At 45.5% G+C, this 22,160-nt stretch overlaps 1 protein-coding gene and 1 long non-coding RNA gene across 2 annotated transcripts; both read left to right on the top strand.

Annotated features, from left to right (window-relative positions):
- Positions 1-11,355: 11,355 nt before the first annotated feature.
- Positions 11,356-14,469, top strand: LOC133373190 (uncharacterized). The gene is made up of 4 exons (XR_009759625.1): positions 11,356-11,474; positions 11,603-11,812; positions 12,616-12,701; positions 14,029-14,469. It is a non-coding gene; the product is annotated as an uncharacterized LOC133373190 (long non-coding RNA).
- Positions 14,470-15,523: 1,054 nt separating this feature from the next.
- BHLHE22 (basic helix-loop-helix family member e22) lies at positions 15,524-19,258 on the top strand. The gene has a single exon (XM_061602714.1). It carries the CDS (start codon positions 16,216-16,218, stop codon positions 17,143-17,145), a length of 930 nt encoding a protein of 309 aa, XP_061458698.1. The 5' UTR covers positions 15,524-16,215; the 3' UTR covers positions 17,146-19,258.
- Positions 19,259-22,160: the final 2,902 nt, after the last annotated feature.

Here is a 22,160-nt window from a genome sequence, read left to right on the forward strand (position 1 = left end):
ATAGAAATAACAGGAAAAAGATTTGGTACCTTGGATCTGCAGTTCCACATAATGTAACTGTAAAATACAGACTGAGATTTCTCTGTGCCAGCTCACATGTTCTCTTTTAGGGAATACCATTCCCATATCTTCAAAGCTTGGGAGATAAATAGCAAAACCTGGTTCTGGAAGGGAAAGTATTCTGCACAACTGATTACCATAAAAAGAAGAACATACATTTAAATCAAAAGTCAGTTGAGTTGGAAAAGGTTTAAGTTTATCAATAAATTATTTTTATGACTATAAAATGTATATAGGACCTAGAGCTTTGCTACAAGGAATCACTTGACTGTACCTGTATTGCTGGTGACATCTCTTGAAATATAAAGCTGACAATCAGGCATCTGAAAAACATGACGTACTAAAAGATTTTAATATGAATTTAGCAAAGTAATCAAAGAGAGGATCTACTATTTTATTTTTGTTATTTGGTAAGACACTAGGAGGTGACTGGAGAAAGAATATAGCTTACTTTTTAAAAATAGTTTCACAGTAAAAAAAAGATCTATTTGCATTAGATATTTGGATCTATGACTCTCAGATACAGGTAACTATATTTCTTGTATCATTTTTAGGTATAATGTTCTCAATAAATTATTGTATGGAGCTCACAAATGTTTCTAATTTGGGAGCCTGAGAATCTCTTGCTTGCTCACTGTCTTTTTGATATTTCATGGAAAGATGTATGATACTTTATCATCCCCTGTATTTCTGAACTTCAGAGGTGAATGCTAGTCCTTATGTACAAAAGGGATATATCAGCAGGCTTATTAGTGTTTGCAAAAGCACAAAAAAAGAAAATTGTACATTTGGCTTCTCTATATTAACTGGACAACCGTTAGGGGGGGAAATATTAAAGCCCACCCACCAAAATAGCCCAATGAGGACTGTTCATACTCAGTTGCCATGAATGGTGACTGGCTACTGGGGAAGAAAGTAGAAAAATAAGTGGGAGTGAGAATGGAATTGAGCATCCTGGAGGAGGGCATAAATGAATAACTGGAACGGTGAACAGAAGCATTCCATGTTGCAACATTTTATTGCAAGTCCCACTTGTGTTCTCATGCAGACGCTGCCAAATGGCAATGACTGCATTGGTGACCATATAAAGAAGTCCTAACCTGGAGAAAGTTATGATCGACTTGTTCCATTGTTTTTTGTTCTAACAGAGATTTAAGTATAACTAACTTTCTCAGTATTGGATGAGATCTTACTTTCAACATAGTATCAAAATGGCTTGTCCATCTTTACTGACTTGGCATTGTGGGTTCAGAGGCCCTATGTCCTAATCACTAATGTCTAGTACACAGTTTGGCAGCTTAAATGCCACTGAAGTTTATGTGAGTTTCACAGTATGCCTGTTGTGCAGGATTACAGCCAAACTTCCCTCAGTGACAAGGCCCATTCCTTTTCACAAGTGATGCTTAAATCTTTCTTTTTCTTTTTAAATGTCTGGAATTTCAACACAAAACCTACACCAGCTGGGATGTACAGCTGACTCTCTTCCATGTTCTATGCTACATTATCAATGTTTGCAAGCAGTGCAATCCCAGCTATAAGACATTCTTCCTAAAACCATGTGCAGTGGTGGCTGGTGCTCATTGGGACTGGTGGGTCGGAAGCCAAGGAGCCCAACAGAAGTGGAGACAGAGCCAATGACAGGCAGAGCCGGAGCCAATAACAAGCAGAGGCAACCAACTCTGGTTTTGTCCCCAACCTCCTCCTCACTGCCACGTTCTAGAAGATCAACATTAAGACTAAGAAGGAGGAAGCTGACTGGCAGTGCCACCCCCTGGACTTGTTGTAAGAAGACAGGCAGATGGAGGCTGGCTGATGGCAGACTGAGGTTGGTGGGGCAGTGCCCCACTTGTTCTAGTGGACCAGCCTCCACTAATCATGTGTGAAAAAAGGTCCTAAGAACACTAGCGGAGACCTAGTATTGACTCTGTCATAGCCAACATTGACTAGAATTTGCTATCCTACACTATGCAAAAATAAATTTCAATTATAACTTATGTCAGCCTTTCCCAACCAGTGTGCCTCCAGATGTTGTTGGACCGGCAACTGGTTTTCAGAAGCATACTGCCTCTGACTAGGGTGGCAGAGCACAGCCATCATGGCTAGTAGCCATTGATAGCCCTGTCCTCCATGAATTTGTCTAATCTTCTTTTAAAGCCATCCAAGCTGGTGGCCATTACTGCATCTTGTGGGAGCAAATTCCATAATTTAACTATGCACTGAGTAAAGAAGTACTTCCTTTTGTCTGTCCTGAATCTTCCAACATTCAGCTTCTTTGAATGTCCACAAGTTCTAGTATTATGAGAGAGGGAGAAGAACTTTTCTCTATCCACTTTCTCAATGCCATGCATAATTTTATACACTTCTATCATGTCTCCTCTGACCCGCCTTTTCTCTAAACTAAAAAGCCCCAAATGCTGCAACCTTTCCTCGTAAGGGAGTCACTCCATCCCCTTGATCATTCTGGTTGCCCTCTTCTGAACCTTTTCCAACTCTATAATATCCTTTTTCAGATGAGGCGACCAGATCTGTACACAGTATTCCAAATGCGGCCGCACCATAGATTTATACAATGGCATGATGATATCGACTGTTTTATTTTCAATACCTTTCCTAATTATCGCTAGCATGGAATTTGCCTTTTTCACAGCTGCCGCACACTGGGTCGACATTTTCATCGTGCTGTCCACTACAACCCCGAGGTCTCTCTCCTGGTTGGTCACCACCAGTTCAGACCCCATGAGCGCAGATGTGAAATTCAGATTTTTTAGCTCCAATATGCATAATTTTACACCTGTTTATATTGAATTGCATTTGCCATTTTCCCGCCCATTCACTCAGTTTGGAGAGGTCTTTTTGGAGCTCTTCGCAATCCCTTTTTGTTTTAACAACCCTGAACAATTTAATGTCGTCAGCAAACTTGGCCACTTCACTGCTCACTCCTAATTCTAGGTCATTAATGAACAAGTTGAAAAGTACAGGTCCCAATACCAATCCTTGAGGGACTCCACTTTCTACAGCCCTCCATTGGGAGAACTGTCCATTTATTCCTATTCTCTGCTTTCTGCTTCTTAACCATTTCCTTATCCACAAGAGGACCTCTTCTCTTATTCCATGACTGCTAAGCTTCCTCAGAGGTCTTTGGTGAGGTACCTTGTCAAACGCTTTTTGAAAGTCTAAGTACACTATGTCCACTGGATCACCTCTATCTATATGCTTGTTGACACTCTCAAAGAATTCTAATAGGTTACTGAGGCAGGACTTTCCCTTGCAGAAGCCATGCTGGCTCTGCTTCAGCAAGGCTTGTTCTTCTATGTGCTTAGTTAATCTAGCTTTAATCATACTTTCTACCAGTTTTCCAGGGACAGAAGTTAAGCTAACTGGCCTGTAATTTCCGGGATCCCCCCTGGATCCCTTTTTGAAGATTGGCATTACATTTGCAACTTTCCAGTCCTCAGGCACAGAGGAGGACCCGAGGGACAAGTTACATATTTTAGTTAGCAGATCAGCAATTTCACATTTGAGTTCTTTGAGAACTCTTGGGTGGATGCCATCTGGGCCTGGTGATTTGTCAGTTTTTATATTGTCTATTAAGGCTAGAACTTCCTCTCTTGCTACCACTATTTGTCTCAGTTCCTCAGAATGTTGATGGTGGCGGTTCTTGCGTGACACAGCATACGTTACTTTGGAGTTAAGTTGAGCAAGAAACTTCTCAGATGCATTAGATCAGGTTAAGAGTCTTTATTAAGACATTAGGGCCATCAGGCTTAAGAGTAAGTACATGTAGAGTTTCTTCAGTCACCCCCCCTTCTGGTACATCTCTCTCCAAAGGTAAACACAGAAGACAACCTCTCAGTTCAGAGGCAATATACAGAAGACACAACTTACAGACTCTGTTAGAACTTTCCCAGTTGCTATCTCACGTTACCATGACAACCACTGGCCTTGGAAGTCTGCGCTCTCTCAGGCCAGGAGATAACAGTTACTTCTCCAAACTTGCAGGCTTTATGGAAAACAACTAGAGACAGTAATGCCTATGGGTCAACAGCCCAACATATTCCCCTTTTTCCATCAAGACTGCAAAACTTTCCATTGCATCTATAACTTTTCCACTTCAGCAATACATTTCTACAATACAAAGGTAATACATTTCAATACATTGCATCATACAGATCCAAATTACATCTCAGTACATTGCAGTACATTTCAGAACATCTCTGTACATTTTGCTAGAACTTTATTCAATCAAATTTTGGCTGAACACAAGTCAAATACAGTGTCTCAGGATCCATTTCAACTTGTTTATGCATACCTGGGCTGGTAATTACCCCCACAGTAAATCTTTCAGGCGGTTTCCCTATGTTTGATCTTGTAGAATGTCTTAAAGGCACTAGGGCTTCTGCTCTCTCTGCCCCCCCCATTTGTGCTTGTGCTTGGCACAGCGTGCCCAGGATCCTCCATTTCCTCAGCCTTACGTTTCTTCGATCTTCGTTTCCCACAAAGATCTTCGTTTCATTTAAAGCATCTCTAAGTGGAATTTGTGTGCCTTCCACTTTTATGTCAAGATCTGGTTTAAATGTTTGCGCTTGTGTGTCACTTGCCCCTGTGTGAATGACTGCTTGCCTTTGATCCCAAGGCTTCTCTGCAACTTTAATGCTTCTGCTCAGAATTAATTGCTGTGTTTCTGGACACCAAACTCTGAAATATGCATTCTCTTGTGCTCTAGGTGCACGTTTGCCACGTCTCTTACCCTGTGGCTTGTCAATTCGGCTGTGATGCACTCTTTCAGGCATCAGCCTGACTGCATTACATGAATACTGTGGCTGTGAGCTTTTAACAGCTGTCTTCTTACAGCTCTGACCGTCATTCGCTTTCCGCCCCATTAAACTTAAGGCATCAGCACACTTCACACCCATGGTCATTTTAAACTGCCCTTGTGTCATGAAACCCTGACAGACAACTTTGCCTCTTTTCTGCACAAAACATTTTCCTCTGTCAAATGTCACACAATACCCAGAATTCACCAGTTTTCTGACTGACAATACGTTATGAGCCAATTCTGGTACAAACAAACAATCTGACAGTATTCCAAGTTTATCAAATTTCACCAGTCCTCGAGCCTCCACATTCTTCTGCGAACCATCCGCAAGTAAAACAAAGTCCTGCACATCTTCTGAAGTGTAAAACAAACTCCTGTCTGTGATTAATATATGGCTCGCACCGCTGTCAAGAATCCAGTTAACAGGTTCTAAATCTTGAGACTTCTGTTTACAAACAAAGTTCACACTGCCTTGTTTCCAGCCTCCGTCCCTGGAGTTTCGCTTGACTGCACAGTCTCTCTGGAGATGCCCACGAGCTCCGCAACCATAACAAGCCTTTAGCCGCTGCTGTTCCTGCTTGCTTCCGGCTGCCTCCCTCGGCACGGCACTTTTCGCCTCTTTGCTTCTGACAGCTTCCATCAGCTCGGCTCTCTGCGCCTTCTGCCTCCGCTGCCATTTCTGGGAGAAATCCTGCAACGCGTCCCACATCTGTTTAGCCGACGGCTCATCTCTCACACACATCAGTTGAGAATCCGATAGAGCCAAGATTATAAACGCCTGCGCCCTCTGGTCTCGACGCTTCCAGGCCTCGGTCGGTACCACCGGGGGGTTTCCTTCTATAACTTCCCATAAATCCTCTTTTACTAGGAAAGCACGCATCCTTGGCCTCCAACTGCTATAATTCTTTTCATTAAGTCGTTCCATTGGCAAGCCTCCAGACATGTTTACAGCCATCCTGCTCACCTCTGTCTGGCACAATCAATCACGCTGCCCTCTCTGGAACTCCATCTGCCATTCAGACCAGCAACTTACTCTTGTGTAACGCGCTGTGGATCTGGGCCCATAACCCTGTTGATGGTGGCGGTTCTTGCGTGACACAGCATACGTTACTTTGGAGTTAAGTTGAGCAAGAAACTTCTCAGATGCATTAGATCAGGTTAAGAGTCTTTATTAAGACATTAGGGCCATCAGGCTTAAGAGTAAGTACATGTAGAGTTTCTTCAGTCACCCCCCCTTCTGGTACATCTCTCTCCAAAGGTAAACACAGAAGACAACCTCTCAGTTCAGAGGCAATATACAGAAGACACAACTTACAGACTCTGTTAGAACTTTCCCAGTTGCTATCTCACGTTACCATGACAACCGCTGGCCTTGGAAGTCTGCGCTCTCTCAGGCCAGGAGATAACAGTTACTTCTCCAAACTTGCAGGCTTTATGGAAAACAATTAGAGACAGTAATGCCTATGGGTCAACAGCCCAACACAGAATCCCCTCCTGCAAATGTTAGTTCAGGTTCAGGGATCTGCACTATATCTTCCACTATGAAGACAGATGCAAAAAATTCATTTAGCTTCTCTGCAATCTCCTTATCGTTCTTTAGTACACCTTTGACTCCCGTATCATCCAAGGGTCCAATCGCCTCCCTAGATGGTCTCCTGCTTTGAATGTATTTATAGAATTTTTTGTTGTTGGTTTTTATGTTCTTAGCAATGTGCTCCTCAAATTCTTTTTTAGCATCCCTTATTGTCTTCTTGCATTTATTTTGCCAGAGTTTGTGTTCTTCTTTATTTTCTTCATTCAGACAAGACTTCCATTTTCTGAAGGAAGACTTTTTGCCTCTAAGAGCTTCCTTGACTTTGCTCGTTAACCATGCTGGCATCTTCTTGGCCCTGGTGGTACCTTTTCTGGTCTGCGGTATGCACTCCAGTTGAGCTTCTAATATGCTTTATGTTGGATTCCTGCATTGATCAGGGGGTTGGGCTTGATGGCCATGTAACCACCTTCTCTACTATTCTATAATTCTATGATTCTATAATATCTTTATAATTAAAAGACATGATTTTCAGTAGTATTAGTGTGCTGAAACATTCTCACTTACAAATGACTGCATCAACAAGTTGTTAGAATCAGTGATGGGTCATTATACCAACACTGTGAGTATTCTTTGATTCATATATATGACATCTGAAGCAGTGCTCAACAGAACAGAAACAATAAAATAATTGGAACAAAAATATTCCCCTAAACATAATAAAAATCAAAGCCAGCCAGTATAAAACAAAGCCCAAAACTTTTCAGATGAAAGTCAAAATAAAAAAATACCAGCTCCAGCTGCAGATAGCAAGCAAGCAATGACTTCTAGATGAGGCCAGTCCACAAGGGAAGATGGAACCAGGCATGCTTCACTTGGTAAAGTATTCTGCAGTGTGACACCAGTCATAGAAGTTATATGGTTCTGTGTTCTTTCTGTTTCTATTTTTGTAGAGGATGGGTTACAAAGAAGTGCTTCCCCCACAGATCTGAGGGAATAGGTAAGTACATACATATGGGAGGAGTGAACTTTAAGATATGCAAGGTCCAGACCGTGTAAAGCTTTAAAAATCTACATCAGCACTTTGAATTGGCCTTGGAAGCTAACAGGAAGCCAGAATAACTAAGCCAAGATACTAGTAGTAGTTGTTGTCATTGTCATAGTCAAAGTAGTAGTAATGTTTCAGGTTTTGTTCTCACACAGACCCCAGGGTAACTAAGAACATCTACAAACATAAGCTTAAAAACAGAGTTAAAACAATCTAAAATACAATATTAAAGAGACTAATTATTTTAAAAAGGACAATCAACAACAATTTGACTTCTTTTGATACTACATTATGACCAATGCTCTCCTTTTTTGTTATTTAATTGTTATGTACTGTTTTATACTGTACTGATAGTTGTATACCAAAAATGAAACAAAACTTTCTTGGAGGGGGAGGGAATACATCACTGTACACTTATACCAGTATCGTCACTCTTGTTATGTTCTGTAGGTTTGCACAAATAAACAGGTCTTGAGGTGATGTCTGAGTGAAATTAATGTGGGGAACAGCCAGATCTGCACAGGAAGGGAGTTCCATAAGCCTAGAATATGCTCCCTGGAACTCATTCCCATCATAAGAAGAGCTCTGCTGGACCAGGCCAAAGGCCCATCAAGTTCAGCATCCCTTTCTGACAGCGGCCAACCAGATGCTCATAAGATGCCCACATGCAGAACTTGAATGCAAGAGCACTCTCCCTATGTGATTGCCAGCAACTAGTATTCAGAGGCACACTGCATACTAAAGTGACCTGCAGCATTCTACACTAGTTGAAATTACTAAACTGTCTTCAAAGGTAGTCCCACATAGAGCTCTTTGCAGTAATCTGTTGGAGAGGTTACCCAACCACAGATGACCTAGGCCAAATCATTGCCTGGGACAAAAGGACAAAAGTCAGCTCAGCAGCTTAAGCTGGTGAAAGGCATCACTGGTCACTGCCTCCATCTGCAGCAGTTCTTCTAGAAGTTCTTCTAGAAGCTGCACACTTTGTCCTTTAGAAGAAAAGTCATCCCATCTGAAACAGGTGAAATCAAGGCACATGGGGAAAGCAGACTTAAGATATGCAACATGCTTGTATTTACGATCAGGATATTCTACTTTCAAGTGTTAGAGAAAATGATACTTGTCACACAAATACTAGCTACAATTTATTTGAACTTGTATTAACTAGTCTCAAAGATAAGTGAAGCAATTCTTCTGTTTTGCCAGGAGATGGGGCTGTGGATTTTAAATCGCTGACTAGAACACATAACGGAAAAACCCTTAAGTTCTCATCCAGGTTTCATTTTTTTAATTGAGAAGGACATTAAAGAGAACCACCAATGCTACATAACTTTATTCTATGTCTGAGTCGAAATAGACATAGTTTAAAATGCACAAAAATGGAATTGGGCGGGGGAGATAGTCTTTAATCACAAGCACATGATCTCTAAATATTATTAAAATGGCATTTTACCTGCATGTAAAATGTACTATATTTGGGGCCGTTTTATTTTGAGGCAGGTATTACCTTCTTTATTTTCGAGACAGATCTATATATGACAGATTACAGAGAACTGAAGCAACGTGTTCATTTGTACTTTGTCACGTGTGCATTGCATATGTACACCTTACTCTGTATAGCTGTAAAAAGTAATATAGAAAAGAAGTTAAGGAGGGCAACATAAAAATCCTGTGACCAGCTCCCCACCTCCTCAACATTCATCATGCTTCTAAACTGACGTGTCTCGGGAAGATTCTCACCTGGTTCCCCTACTGAGAAAGAGTGTGTGTGCTGTATGTATATTAATGGTCTGCAACATAAAGTTTCAAGTGAGAGCTTTACGTTTCTAAAAAGCAGGACAAACAGCAACAAAAGCCATTCGATGTTGGTCTACTGACAGAAATTCTATCCTACATTTAATGCTCTTCAACAAACCCATCCATATTTTCTCTTATGGTCTCCATCGCGTCATCTTCATCAAATGTTCTGGCGTTCTCTGCGTTACTCTAGTCTAGAAGCAGCGGGAACCATCAACACTAGCTACCTACAAAAAAAAATTGGACCGGAATTTAAGCGAACTGAAACTGCACTGATTTTTATAGTTATTCAAGAAGTTCTTATTTGGGACTGAGCTGTGAAAAAAACCTAAATCCTGGAAAATCTGGTTTGAGTGCTTGATGGATCGGTCTGCGAAGCATACCTCGAGTACTTTTTAAAAAGGTGTTTCCTGTTTTCTAAAAGGTGTTTTTTTCAACCCTGAACAAGAAACGTGCGCTCCATCAGCTCTCTTTCCCCCTCTTGAGGTTGTGCTTATGAAACTGTGAAATGCACAGCTCAAGGGATTGCTTTAATTACGGGATCAGTCCCTGGGGGTCGTGTTGATTTAACCCTGCTTGTGAAGGCAGACAAAAAGGGAAGCAATTTCCGAAGAAAAGGTACGACTCCCTCCTCGCTCCTCCTCCTCTCCCTCGCAGACACGGTGCTCTTCACAACTTTTCTGCCTTTGAGGACATCTAGAACCACTTCAGAGTCTGTTGCCGTCCAGCACGTCGAAGTCCAGACACGTAACGTATAAGAAAGGAATCATTTCAACGAGGGAAAAGCAGAGGAGAAGCGTAGGGACAATTTATTCGGAGCTGTCTAGATGTAGACGTTTTGGGTTATATTCCCACAAGAGCTTCTCTAGATCTTTTTCTTGGTCTATAGATCTACAGTCTCCCCCCCCTTCTCTTGCTCCGAAACATTGACCCAGCCTGTTATATAGACCACACACAAGTAACCATTTGGCGACCTCCCAACAGTCGCTAAAGGGAAGCAGGGCTTGGTGATCAACGCGAACCCCCACTGAATCCAGGGAAAGTTGATGCCATTTGTCAGAAGAGGCCTTGATTAGATCTCTCTCTCTCTCTCTCTCTCTCTCTCTCCTCGGCCTCTGGTTAAGCAGGGACAACACCAGAAAAACTAGCCACGGGTTCAATAACCCTGTTCCATGGGCTTCAGTGTGAGGTGTAACGCGACCCTAAGGGTGTTTATACAGAAGCCCGTCCGTCCCACAGAGTTCGAAACTTACTCCCTTGTAAACGGCGTAGGATTGCAGCTTTAAGACAGCGCGATCCTAGGCGTGTTTATTCAGAAGTAAGTCCGAGTGTGTTAAATGGGTCTTGTTCTTAGATAAGGAAGACAGCCTTAGTCACCGGTGCAATAATGCGTTGGGCAACATAGATTAACGCGAACCCGAAAGAAATCTTAACAAGGAGGGAAGAGGTCAGGAAGCTACTGGGTGCGTTTCGCTGAAAAAATGGAATGGAACCTTGGCGTTTTTACCTACAGCCCCAGTGCATAACTCGCACATTACTCGGAAGTAAGTTCCATGATTTTAGGCCAGAGTACAAAGCACACTGACTGGTAGTTCGGCTCTAAAATATGTTTACTCGGAAGCCAGACGGTGGGACTGGACTCGCAGCCACCTCACTACTTTTGCTGAGAAATCTGTGGTGCCTCTTGCAGGTAAATGTGATTAAACGTGGAACGCCCGTTTCCTATAGACGAGAAAGAATCCACATGTAATCGAGTCTCTAGCCCTTTGAAATGTCCCAACGAGATGAATGGAGTGGAGGGAGAAGAGGGAGGAAATCAAATATTGGTTTTACTACTAACCTCAATATCACCTGTTCTCGGAATGTCAAAGAAACTTTGAATATTTCCCAAGCTTTACAGAGCTTTAGGAATATGCGCTGTGAAGCTCTTTAATCTTTATAAAATACGCCTCGCTACGAGTAAACTGCTGCCTATGGCTGGCTACACATTCATCATGGGGTTTTCATAGCAAAAGAAAGCACAACTTTCTGCAGTACCTGGGGACATTGATTTACTTATTTATTTGCTGGGATATTCTCAAAAACAGGGGCGGTGGTATAGCTGCTAGATTGCGATCCGAATATGGCCAACTGAGTTAATCTCAGAGAAATTGAAATCTGTGCGCCTGAGGAGGAAGAAATTGTGTGTCTTCGGCTGCGATTGTAACCATAGACTCCTGGAAGTAAGTGCCATCGAAGTGTCATGAGATATCCCAAGAATATTACTTTAATCGGGATAGTTCCTAGAGCAGTTCCATTTATTTTTAAGAGCATACACCAGTTTGTTTGTTTCCTTGCCTACTTTTTAAAGCTAACGCTGGAATCCGACAACACACTAACGAGGCCTTAAACTCAGTTGAACACAGTGGGACTTACTTCGGAGTCAAGGTGCACAGGGTTTGCTATGAGTGTACTACCCGGTTTGCCACTTCATCAAGAGTTATCTATTGAGGTCTTTTAAGATTCCCCCGTGAATGGCTCCAGTGTCTTATCATCACTTTCTGGACTCGGAGGTGAACGGGTGAGCTGCCTCCGTTTAAAAGTATTGTCTGGGGGGGTGCTTTTTAGATGACGCGAGGCAGCTCTAATTGCTATTCTCATAAGTGCCAGTCACTATTTGATTTCTTATTTATTTATTTATTTATTTATTTATTTATTTATTTATTTATTTATACCCCGTCTTTCTTTCATCAAAGAACACAAGGCGGCATACATGTGGTTCCCAGGTAGTCTCCCATCCAGCCACAGACTAGACTCAGACCTGCTTAGTTTCAGCAAGGTAGTGGCCTCCTGCGCATTCAGGGACTCATGAAAATGCATGGTGTGATCTCGCTTTTCCTCTCTCAACACTTACCTGGAACATATATATTCAAGTGTGCTAAGGATAGGGAGTTACTCTGAAGTGGTTATCATTTGATGTGTTTTAAACATCCAAGCCTCCATGTGATCTGACAGTCCATGAAAACTGCTGGCTCTCCGTCTTTCATTAATAACCTGCCATATTTGGGCCTGTTGATGTTTAAATGGCTTTGCTGCTAAGAGAAGCTTGTAATGCTCATCCACCCCGGTTGCCTTCCTTGGGCCCTGCCTAACGTCAGGGCAGACCTCGGCCTGTCCAGGGCGATACTTTGCACGTACTGAATTGACTTTCCTGCTTTTGTGATGGGGCATAATTCTCCCAGCCCTGCCTGCTCGCCCCAGTTGCAAAGGGGAGGACCGCCCCGCAGTCTAGCAAAGTTCACCAGCAGTTTACGTTTCTTAGGCATAATGGCCAAGTTGCTTGATTTGTTAGCGCCTTCCGTCTCTGACTTCTTATCCCTATAGACTTGGGCGGGCTGTTTGCGACAACCGACATAACGGAAGAGAGGGAGCTTCGTCAGTGACATAGGGCTGCGCTACAATTAAACCAGGTAACGAGACATTGGCCAGATGTGTTTTCATTGCGCTGTAAGATAAACGCAGTCTTAAATGCCTGACAACTTCCCAGAAGCAATCAGCAAAAGTTTACGAGTGCATAAACCACAAAGACCAATTCCTCGGGTATTTTTTATAAGCCCTGCATTTGAAGCTTCCATAAAGTCTTCTGCCGGTTTCCAAACGAAAGTTAGCGGCGACTATTAAACAGCTATCTTCTCTGGGGAATTCAGGAGAGGAGTTTGCTACAGAGGAGCCGAGCGATTCAGGCGCAGGAATGGTTGTGAACTGTATGTGTTGTTGGAGCCGTGCATAGCTGGAAGGCTTACAGAAAGCTTGCCCGTCTTGGAGCAAGCGGGACAAACTACTGAGGATTGTTGAGGCGGTGTGTAGGGGCGGGGGAGGCCGGGAAGAGATGGAAACTCGCAGAGAGAGTACTGCTGCGTTTAATCAGGAAGTCATTGACCCTCTTTATGACGAGGATAGAAGGACGGACTCGCTGGGGAAAACGAAAGACACTCGGCGCCTTGAATCGCACTGTTGATGGTATGACCTAACAGTTCTTCCACCTGCTCATCTTAGAGTGGTCCACCTGTCCAGAGACTGACAGGGCATCAATCACTCAGCTAACCAGTCCCTCATTCTGCATGCGATCAGGCAGAGCTCTGGTAGTGATGATGAAATACCTTTAACACCACATCAACACTTGAGCTATTCAGCCTTTCCCAAACTGCTTAGTGGGCAAGATGAGCCGCCATCCGAAAAGTTTCAACGAAAAAGGGGGTGGGGTGGGGTGGGGTGGGGGTGACTGGAGAGTAAATGAAGCATCATAGATCAATGACGACGAAGCCGTCTGTCTTCTAAACACTAAAGCTATTAGCGGAAGGAGAAAAAGACTCTCCATCTCCATCACGTTTTAATAATAGTATCCCTCATCCCAGAAGTTGTAGAAGTTGATATTAAATATCCTGCTGATTAACAGGATTTTCAGGATACGGTTCTAGCGAAAATGCAGTTGCTAATTGAGAAACCAATAAGCTGTGTGACTGGCATGGACAGAGCCATTAGTAAGAAGGCTGTACATTGAAAGGTGGGGAGTTTGGGGTTCATCCAGGGACTTGAGTAGGAGTCAAATGCTGCTGCGGGAGGGGCGGGAGAAGAAGGGGGTCTCTTTAATCGGCTTGACTTGCTTCTTTGTGAAATGGAGAGGCACGAGGGCGACTGTGTGTATCACATTCGACTGCTCTGTAGATGTAAATCTCCAGTCAGTTGTGGGAAGAGAGATGGGAGGCTGAGGCTTGGCTTCTTTTCATTCTTTCCCAGGTGAAGAATTCAAATCGAGTCTGTTGTCGCCTGTTCCTTTTCTTCGCTGGAACAAGACACCCAACTGTTCTGATATTGCCATTCAAAAACAAGGTTCTGTGGCAAACCTCATTTGTGAATCTATTACAGAGATTAATAGATTATTTCTTCTTTTTCAGCTAATTCTCAATGGGGAAATTTAACCATATGGTAAGGAGAGAATTAGAATTTCATCACATTAGAGCAAAATGTAATGAAAAGAGTCCAACACCTGGGGCCAACTGTGAAAGACACAATTAAAAGGTTTTTAATGAAACCAGAGAAACCCAAAATTTCATAGCCTTCAGTTATTCTGTCACATAAGAATGATTTAATAGAAGTGTTGGGAAATATTATTTAGTGATATCATAAGAGTGGGGAAAGAACATATAAACATATATGCCCTGAGCTTTTAGAAAGCGAACAATGCAAAAAGAAAGAGCTGTGTGTTTTTTCCTTCTAGACTAGAGGATCAGAGGGATCTACTTTAAAGAAGAGTCTGGCTTCTTGGCTTCATACTGCCCGAAAAGTATGAAGAAGTGCCGGGGGAGGTTGGAAGCAGGTTGAGGATGACAATACGAATAAAACACGAGTCTGATGTAAAATAAATATCCATCTATTAAGGAAACCCCATCCTTTAAGCGCTCACTAATAAGAAACGCCGTCCACAAACTGTAAATCTGCAGGACTTTGATGGCAATGCCATCTTAAAACAAATTTAACCGGAAATAAGCCCCATGCTTTCGACGGTGGAGCCCACAACTTCCGAGTTAGGATCTCAGGCTAAATTCGGCTTACACCCAAGTCCTTGGTCTGAACGTGGTTTGGGAGTTGGGTGGTGAGAGGGAGGAGAGTCCTCCTTCCATAAGCACCCCAAATCAGTTCATTGAAGACTGTTGTTTTCCCATTTTTCCACTACAAATGAGTCTGATACCGTTGGAAGAATGGAAAGATGGGGAGAGTGGATGAGGAAAAGGTGTGTGTGGAGAAATCACCTTTCCAAAATACAAATAATAAAATAAAAGGGAGCGTTTACTTAAAAGTGAACAGTAATTAAGAGCAATGGGTTGAGCCCAAGGTGAAGTTCGACGGCCAATAAACAAGCAAGCAGTTCCTCCCCTCCCCTTTGTAAACAGGGCTGGCGTGGAGGGGCGTTATTCTGGTGTTGGCGCAAAGTTAGCAGAAGTCCGCTGGCAGCCCTGGGAGAAAAAGTGTACAATCCCCCACCCACCCCCGGCACCGCCGCTCAGTGATTTGCTGAAGAAGAAGGCAAAGAGCATTCTTCGACCTCAGTTGGGCTTTTAAGTGTGCTCATTGAGGAGTGAAAGTCGCCACACATGTCAAGCTTTAAAGGCAGTTGTTGGGTTCGTAATAGGACACAACGCCTTGCAAACATATGCGTTAAGCTGTGCCCACAGATGGCAGGGAGAATAATGGAGCAGGCGCCTTTTATAAAGCGCGAGCTGCTGCCTGTCTTCTCCTCCAGACCTGTGTGTGAAATGAAAACTCTTCAGACTCAGGGCCAAGCCTAGCGCCTGGGCTCGTTTGTGACCGTTTTAATCCTATTAATTAAAACGTTAACCTGATTGGATAGAAAGCTCTGTCCCAACAGGCGAGGCTTCTTCATAATAACCTTCTCAGCGAGATAATGAGGTAAAAGACTCCCCCGTCTGTGGCGGCGGCGGCAGCGGCAGTGGTGACGGACGGGCGGCGACAGAAGCAGCCGCAGCAGCAGCAGCAAGCGAAAGCTGCTGCTCGGCTTTCCCCCCCCCTTCTACCCTCCCTTGATGGGTCCCGGAAATATCTTGAAGGTGAATCCAAGCAAGATAAACGATACGAGAGGCTCGCTGGCAGCTCACAATGCTTGAGCCCTTCACAGGGTGAGAGGAGAGAGGCGCTGAGAGCGAGCGAGACGAAGAGAGGGACGCGCTCTGAGGGAGAGAAAGAACGCGCGCCAAAGAGGCCGGCCGAGCAGCCTCGCCTCAGAAAGACTGAAACGGCGGGAAGAAGAAGGAGCAGACGGAGGAGCCGCTCTCTGAGAGAAAGGGAGAGACCCCCTTCAGCCCCAGCCAGAGTCAGACCCCGGGCCCGACGCTTTGGAGGAGCGGAGCAGGAGAGGGAGGGGGACGGCAGGAGGAGCGGGAGGAGGTGAGCCCGCCAGCTGGGACCATGGAGAGGGCTCTGAACCTGCCTTCAGATGAGGACATATTCCACAAGAGTTTCAGCGCCTCGGCCAAGAGGATGGAGTCCGCCTTTCGCTCGCCTCCGGGGCTGGACCTGGCCGCCCATCAGCCGCAGCAGCGCGAGCCGCGGCAAGCGCCGCCGTCTCCCCTCAGCTGCTACGAGCCAGCCGACTCGGAGGTGCTGCTGAGGGAAGGCGCGGCTGGGGCGCTGGTGACCGGCGACCCTTTGGGTGGCTCGGTGTGCGTCAAGTACGGGCAAAGCACGACGAGTCGCAGCTCGGTGGCCGAGAGCAGCGGCGGGGAGCAGAGCCCCGACGACGACAGCGATGGGCGCTGCGAGCTGCTGCTGCGGGGCCCCGGCGGAGGTAGCGGGTCTGGGGTCGTTGTCGGCGCGGGGGGCGCCCTCCTGAAGGCGCCCGAGGGTGGCGCTTGCTCCAACAGCCACCACGGCGGCGGCGGCGGGGGCAAGAAGTCCAAGGAGCAGAAGGCGCTGCGCCTCAATATCAACGCCCGCGAGCGGCGGCGCATGCACGACCTGAACGACGCGCTCGACGAGCTGCGAGCCGTCATCCCTTACGCGCATAGTCCTTCCGTGCGGAAGCTCTCCAAGATCGCCACGCTTCTCCTTGCCAAGAACTACATCCTCATGCAGGCGCAGGCCCTCGACGAGATGCGCCGCCTGGTCGCCTATCTCAACCAGGGCCAAGCGATCTCGGCCGCCTCGCTGCCCAGTTCGGCGGCGGCGGCGGCGGCGGCGGCAGCCGCCTTGCACCCGGCGCTCGGGGCCTACGAGCAGGCAGCAGCGGGCTACCCTTTCAGCGCCGGCCTGCCGCCCGCCACCTCGTGTCCGGAGAAATGTGCCATTTTCAACAGCGTCTCGTCCAGTCTCTGCAAACAGTGCACGGAGAAGCCTTAAAAGAGACATGAACTCCAGCCCGCTCCCTCCATCCTTCCTTCCCTTGGGAGGACTTCTTCTGCAGCCGCCTTTAAGGGGAGGATCTTGGGGCAAAGGGGGGACTTAAGTGCAACTGAGACCTCAGCGAAATGTAAACACACGCACGCAAAATCGCAATTCTTGGGGTGGGTGGGTGTATGATTTTGGGTGAGTGTGGACAAAGAGAAATAGCAGATCGGGAGAAAAATCCTCCGTCCTCCACATGGTTTCTTTAAAACTTCCAAGTACTGGGAACTGCTATTAGCGGCAGAGGACTAGGAGGGGGGGTTGATTGGGTTTGGGCATGGGCTAGATGTGGTGGGAGCAAGTTGGATTGTAAACTCAGACAAATCAAGAAGGGCACTTAAAAAGTTTTTTAAATGTTATTTTATTTCATTGCTTCTGAGCCAGGAAAGAAACAAACTTGAAATGTAGACTTATTGAGATTAGACACGCGCAAAATTGCTCTGAAAATACCTGCATTTTTTATTTTCTCTGAACTTTTGAACCTGTGAAAATGCACAAAGTTTTGGTGAAGAGTGAGCTTAAAAAGAGATGACAAAACTCCTATTTGTGTGGATGAAGTGTTGCAGGTGTTTTTTTTTAAGATGTGCACCTTGTTTCTTTTCACTTTGCAATCCTTTGTACAAGAGGGCACTATATTTATTTCAATGGCCCTTTCACGTCAACAATATTCATTCTGTGTTGAAGGCATGGGTCTTCTGTGAATTTTCTTTTAAATGCTCCTTAAAATTCACATTAACTTTAAAAACTTTGTGCCAAGTGTTATAAAACGATTTGCTAAGGACATGTGAGCCAGAATCTTAATGTATCTGAGCTGCTGAGGCTTATGAAAGGTCATCTGGGTTTTAAGTTGCATCATCCCTGTATTTATAAATTGAGCTTTAATAAATTGCTTCAGTCCAAAAATGAGAGGAGAGGTGTATTCTTAATTGCTTAATGAAATGGGCTGTTGATGACTAGAAACAATCTGCAGCAGGAAGGGATTTGTTTCTAGTTGTTTACTGTTAGGAGAAGGCATCGGGCAATAGTTCTGGTCAAGAATTTGCAAAATGTTTTTTCCCAGATTGTAGTGACTGGTTTCTCAAAGAGAGTGAATAAGGTGAGGGGTTTTTTTACTATTGATTATGGAAGTTATTTTTGCTGAAGGTGGTCATCTTTCTTAGCTGTTCTTTCACATGCATTCCCCCTAAATGGTGATATAAGGCCCAGGAGTAATGTTGTATCAGTTTCCATAGAAAGTAGAATTCAAAATGAATTCATATGGATTGCTTTCAAAACCAGTCCATAACCCACTTAAACTGTGTTAGGAAATATTTTATTTCTAGGCCCCGAAATTATTTCTAGGCTCGCCCCTGCTGAGGGAAGGGGGGCGCTTGAATTTGGACCCAACAACTGTACTGGACTTTTAGCTGATTAATGTACAACCCAGTTAAGTGGAAGTCAGTTTTGCCCCAATTTGCATCTTAATCCTAACCACATGTATTTGGAGGTAAATCACACCATTCAGTGCAATTTTCTTCTGGCTAAGTTTGCTCAACAATGTGGGGGTCAAATATCTGTTCCAGATAAACAAGGTTGTAGTAGATCCAGCAATCTGTTTCAACAGAGGTTGTACAATCTTGTTTCCGAACATACTGCCTTGAAAATAAATACCACTGGAAGTCAATCTTCTTTCTAATATAAGGAAAATGGTGTGTTTTAGGGTCTGGGCCTTAATATCAGCATTTAAACTTCTGGTTTGTGAGTAGGATTAGCATCATTGGAACATAAAACATCTTAACTCTAAGTAACTTTGGCAAAAAAAAATATCCCTGAATTGTGGATCATGGTGCCAATCAAGTGTAGATCCAGAAAATCTTTCATTCCCTCTTTCTTCCCTCCCCACCTCGATGGGGCTTGGTATTTTCCGCTACTTGCTGATAATCCAAATTCAGTCTGTCAGCTCTGGATGGCAAAATGAGAGCCGTGATGGATCTGTTGGCAGGCCATGGATGTGTAAAGAGTGATATATGTTAAATAGGTCAATCTGATGATGACAGCGATGTATGATGGTTTGTATGTGTATCTATGTCGGAAAGAATCTTTATTAAAATATTTTGAACAAATCTTTATTACTCCGTGCTTTGTAAGAGAGGTGAAATGAATGCAACCACCCCACCGCTTTTCCTATATGCTTCGTTTGGGCAGGTCAGAAAAGGGGAGGCCCCTCTTGTTTAAAGGAGTGAAGTGTTGAGACGACCTTGTTGTTCGCCTATTTTCGGTCGAGGTGTAGAAGGGAGGGGAGGCTGCTTGCCCGGACGCATTCAGGAGCAGAAAAGGGGCGGTCAGTTTCTTGCTTTAGGAACACTGAAAGCTGTCATACTAGGAAGAAGACTATCTATGTTGGAAAAACTCCACCTCTTCTTGCAGGATCCCCCAAATGCCTCGGGTTAATCGGATAAGACCTGGAATCACGGACAGGTATGAAAGGACGCCTCAGCCAAACTCCACAGTGCCCTAGGCGGCGGCTCTGCTCTACCTGTGGCGTCCAGGCAGTTGACCCCCAAACGCAAGCAAGCCGCCCCCCTTCGCTAGATCCTCTCAGTCGGGGAGGTTGTTTTGGCAGGGTGAACGTCCCACATGTGTTCCTACACCTTTGGGGCCTGCGGGCTTCAGATTCCGGATTGTAGCTGTGGGTGGGAGAGAGGGTTCAGGTGTCTGGGGCCATTGCCCACTCCGGTCTGCTGGTCGATGTTGGTAGCGTCCTTTCGCTTTCTCCCCAGGAATGTCGTCATATGGTGTGACAGGCCAAGGCGTGCGGCGGGGGGGGCGGCTTAGGTGGGTAGAGGCTAAATGTTTGTTGCCCCACTTAGCATCGAGAGAAAGATGAATCAGAGCCTGTAACTTTTCAAGAATCATAACTATACAGAGCGGCTGAGGCAGCCCAGACAGGGTGGGCAGCAGCTCACCCCCAGGCGCCAGGGGAAACCGTCTCTCAGTATTTACTAGACAAAGCCTGGGTGCGTCTAATTACGATTATTAAAACAATTTCCATGACGATGTCTAATATTATGTTAATTTGAAAACAACTGTGTATGAAAACTGTCGACTATAATACCTAAATTCATTTAATGAAACACATCGTTAAGGCAATTAGACCTCCTGGATGTGATTAAGGAACATAATTACGACACTGTTCTGCGCCATAATTGGGTGTCTTTAATCAAGGGGTAAAGTGATCAGCAACACAGCCATTAGTTTGTATTGTTCTGTCTCTGCTGTCCATCATCCTGATTAGGAATTAAGCACAGCCAGAAGCCTGACTACCCCTCGATTGCACCCCCACGCACACCGACACGCACACTTCTTTTTAGGTACACTCATATGAACGTCGCGAGGCTCCTTGGATGCGAACTAGAGCCCCGCGCAGGCTTTCTCCCTTGCAGAAAAAGGCTGCCCTCCAAAGACGAAGCCAGCCTTTCCCCTGATGAGATGCTGCTCGGTTATTGCCAGGGGCTCAGGAAGGAAGGCAACAGGAAGGGGGCAGGTCCTTTAGCAAACGTGCAACTTGAGCAGCCAAAAAGGACTCTGGGGGGAATTTAAATCAGCGGCGGGCAAATGTGGCCAGTAGCGGTTCTCGACACGCGGCTGAAGTCCTGCCTCATCAACACACTTTCTGAAAAGTAAGTTCTATTCCACATCAATGGGATTTCCTCCCAAAGAAGGTCGGTTTAGAAGCGGGCTGTCTCTTATTCTCAAAAAATAGGCGCACCCCCTCCCCCAAATCGTGTTTGAGTCCCAGTAGCAAATGTCATTTTGACAGCATTGGCCCAGCGGCTTTACTTGGAAGCCGGCAGCAAAGCGTTTACACAGCTCGGTAGCAGCCGGAGGCTGCACTTCTTGATTCCGACAAGGGGAGCTCGACTGGAATAGTCCGGGTCTCTGGGCGCTGACTTGCACGGGGTGTGGACCACACCCTTCCACAGAGGGGGAGACATGGCCCTGGGTTTGCCTTTCCCAGGGCCCCTTCCTCTCACTCTGCCCCTTTTTCTACGGGGCCTGGAGAGCCAAAGTTTGGGGTGCTGGTAGGAGCAGCCCGGTGTGTCGCTTCTTGGGATGAGCCATCGTTTCTCTCTCCCTCCCTCTGGTGTTCTTCTCTCTCTTTCTGCTGATAAAGTGCTCCGGCAACTTGTTTAGCCTCCCTTTAGCAATGGCGCAGCTCTCTGGATTTTGACAGGTGGGCGATGGAGTTGTCAGCTGAGATAAGAAAGAGCCCTCCCTTACAAACGGCCTGACCTTACGTAGGCCGCCTTAACCGCCGACGAATCCCAGGAAGAGGGTGGGTGCGTGGGGGGGGGGGCTGCGTGGGGGGGGCGAAAGAGGACTCTCTCCCCCGCCCCGCCTTGGCCGATCGTCCACTTTCCGCGCAGAGAACAAAACAATTCACTAGGGCGGAAGACAGGGCTCGGCTTTCTCCTCAGGGCCAGGCTTGAAGGCTCCCTCCATGTGCCCCCCTGTAATTATGCGCCCTTCACTTCCCCCGTGTGGGAAACCTGAGACAGCTGCAGAGACTCGGGTGCTTCTGAACCCTTCGCTCCCATTACGCTGTACAATCAGCAGCGTCGCTGGGAATTGGTAGGGAACCAAAGCCCTTAGCTGCGCTCGCTGAGCAAGGCTGGAGCCTGGAGCCTTGCGTGGCGCATCTGATCTCTCTGCCCCCTCCCGGTGAGCCTCTCTGCGCGTGGCTCCTTCTCCCCCTCCCATTTCTTGCTTGATGGATCACTTAATCAGAAATGAATATTCCCCTTGAAGAGCTTTGGTTTCATTTCGAGCCACCCCTCCAAAACGAGGACCGTTTAGTCCTTCCAAGCGTCGCCCCCGTTCCTTTTTCACCTTGGTTGCCAAGGCAAGCTTCTCCCTCCCTCCCTTCGCCCCAGTTCTCATCCCGCGATTGTCCCAGCATGAGTGACATTGACTTTCCTAATGTAATGACT

This window comes from Rhineura floridana, chromosome 1 (assembly GCF_030035675.1).
Source record: "Rhineura floridana isolate rRhiFlo1 chromosome 1, rRhiFlo1.hap2, whole genome shotgun sequence".
In the NCBI taxonomy this organism is placed as follows: domain Eukaryota; kingdom Metazoa; phylum Chordata; class Lepidosauria; order Squamata; family Rhineuridae; genus Rhineura; species Rhineura floridana.

Excerpts from the sequence above, each read along its gene's own strand:
- BHLHE22 (XM_061602714.1), top strand. The coding sequence starts at position 16,216 with ATGGAGAGGGCTCTGAACCTGCCTTCAGATGAGGACATATTCCACAAG.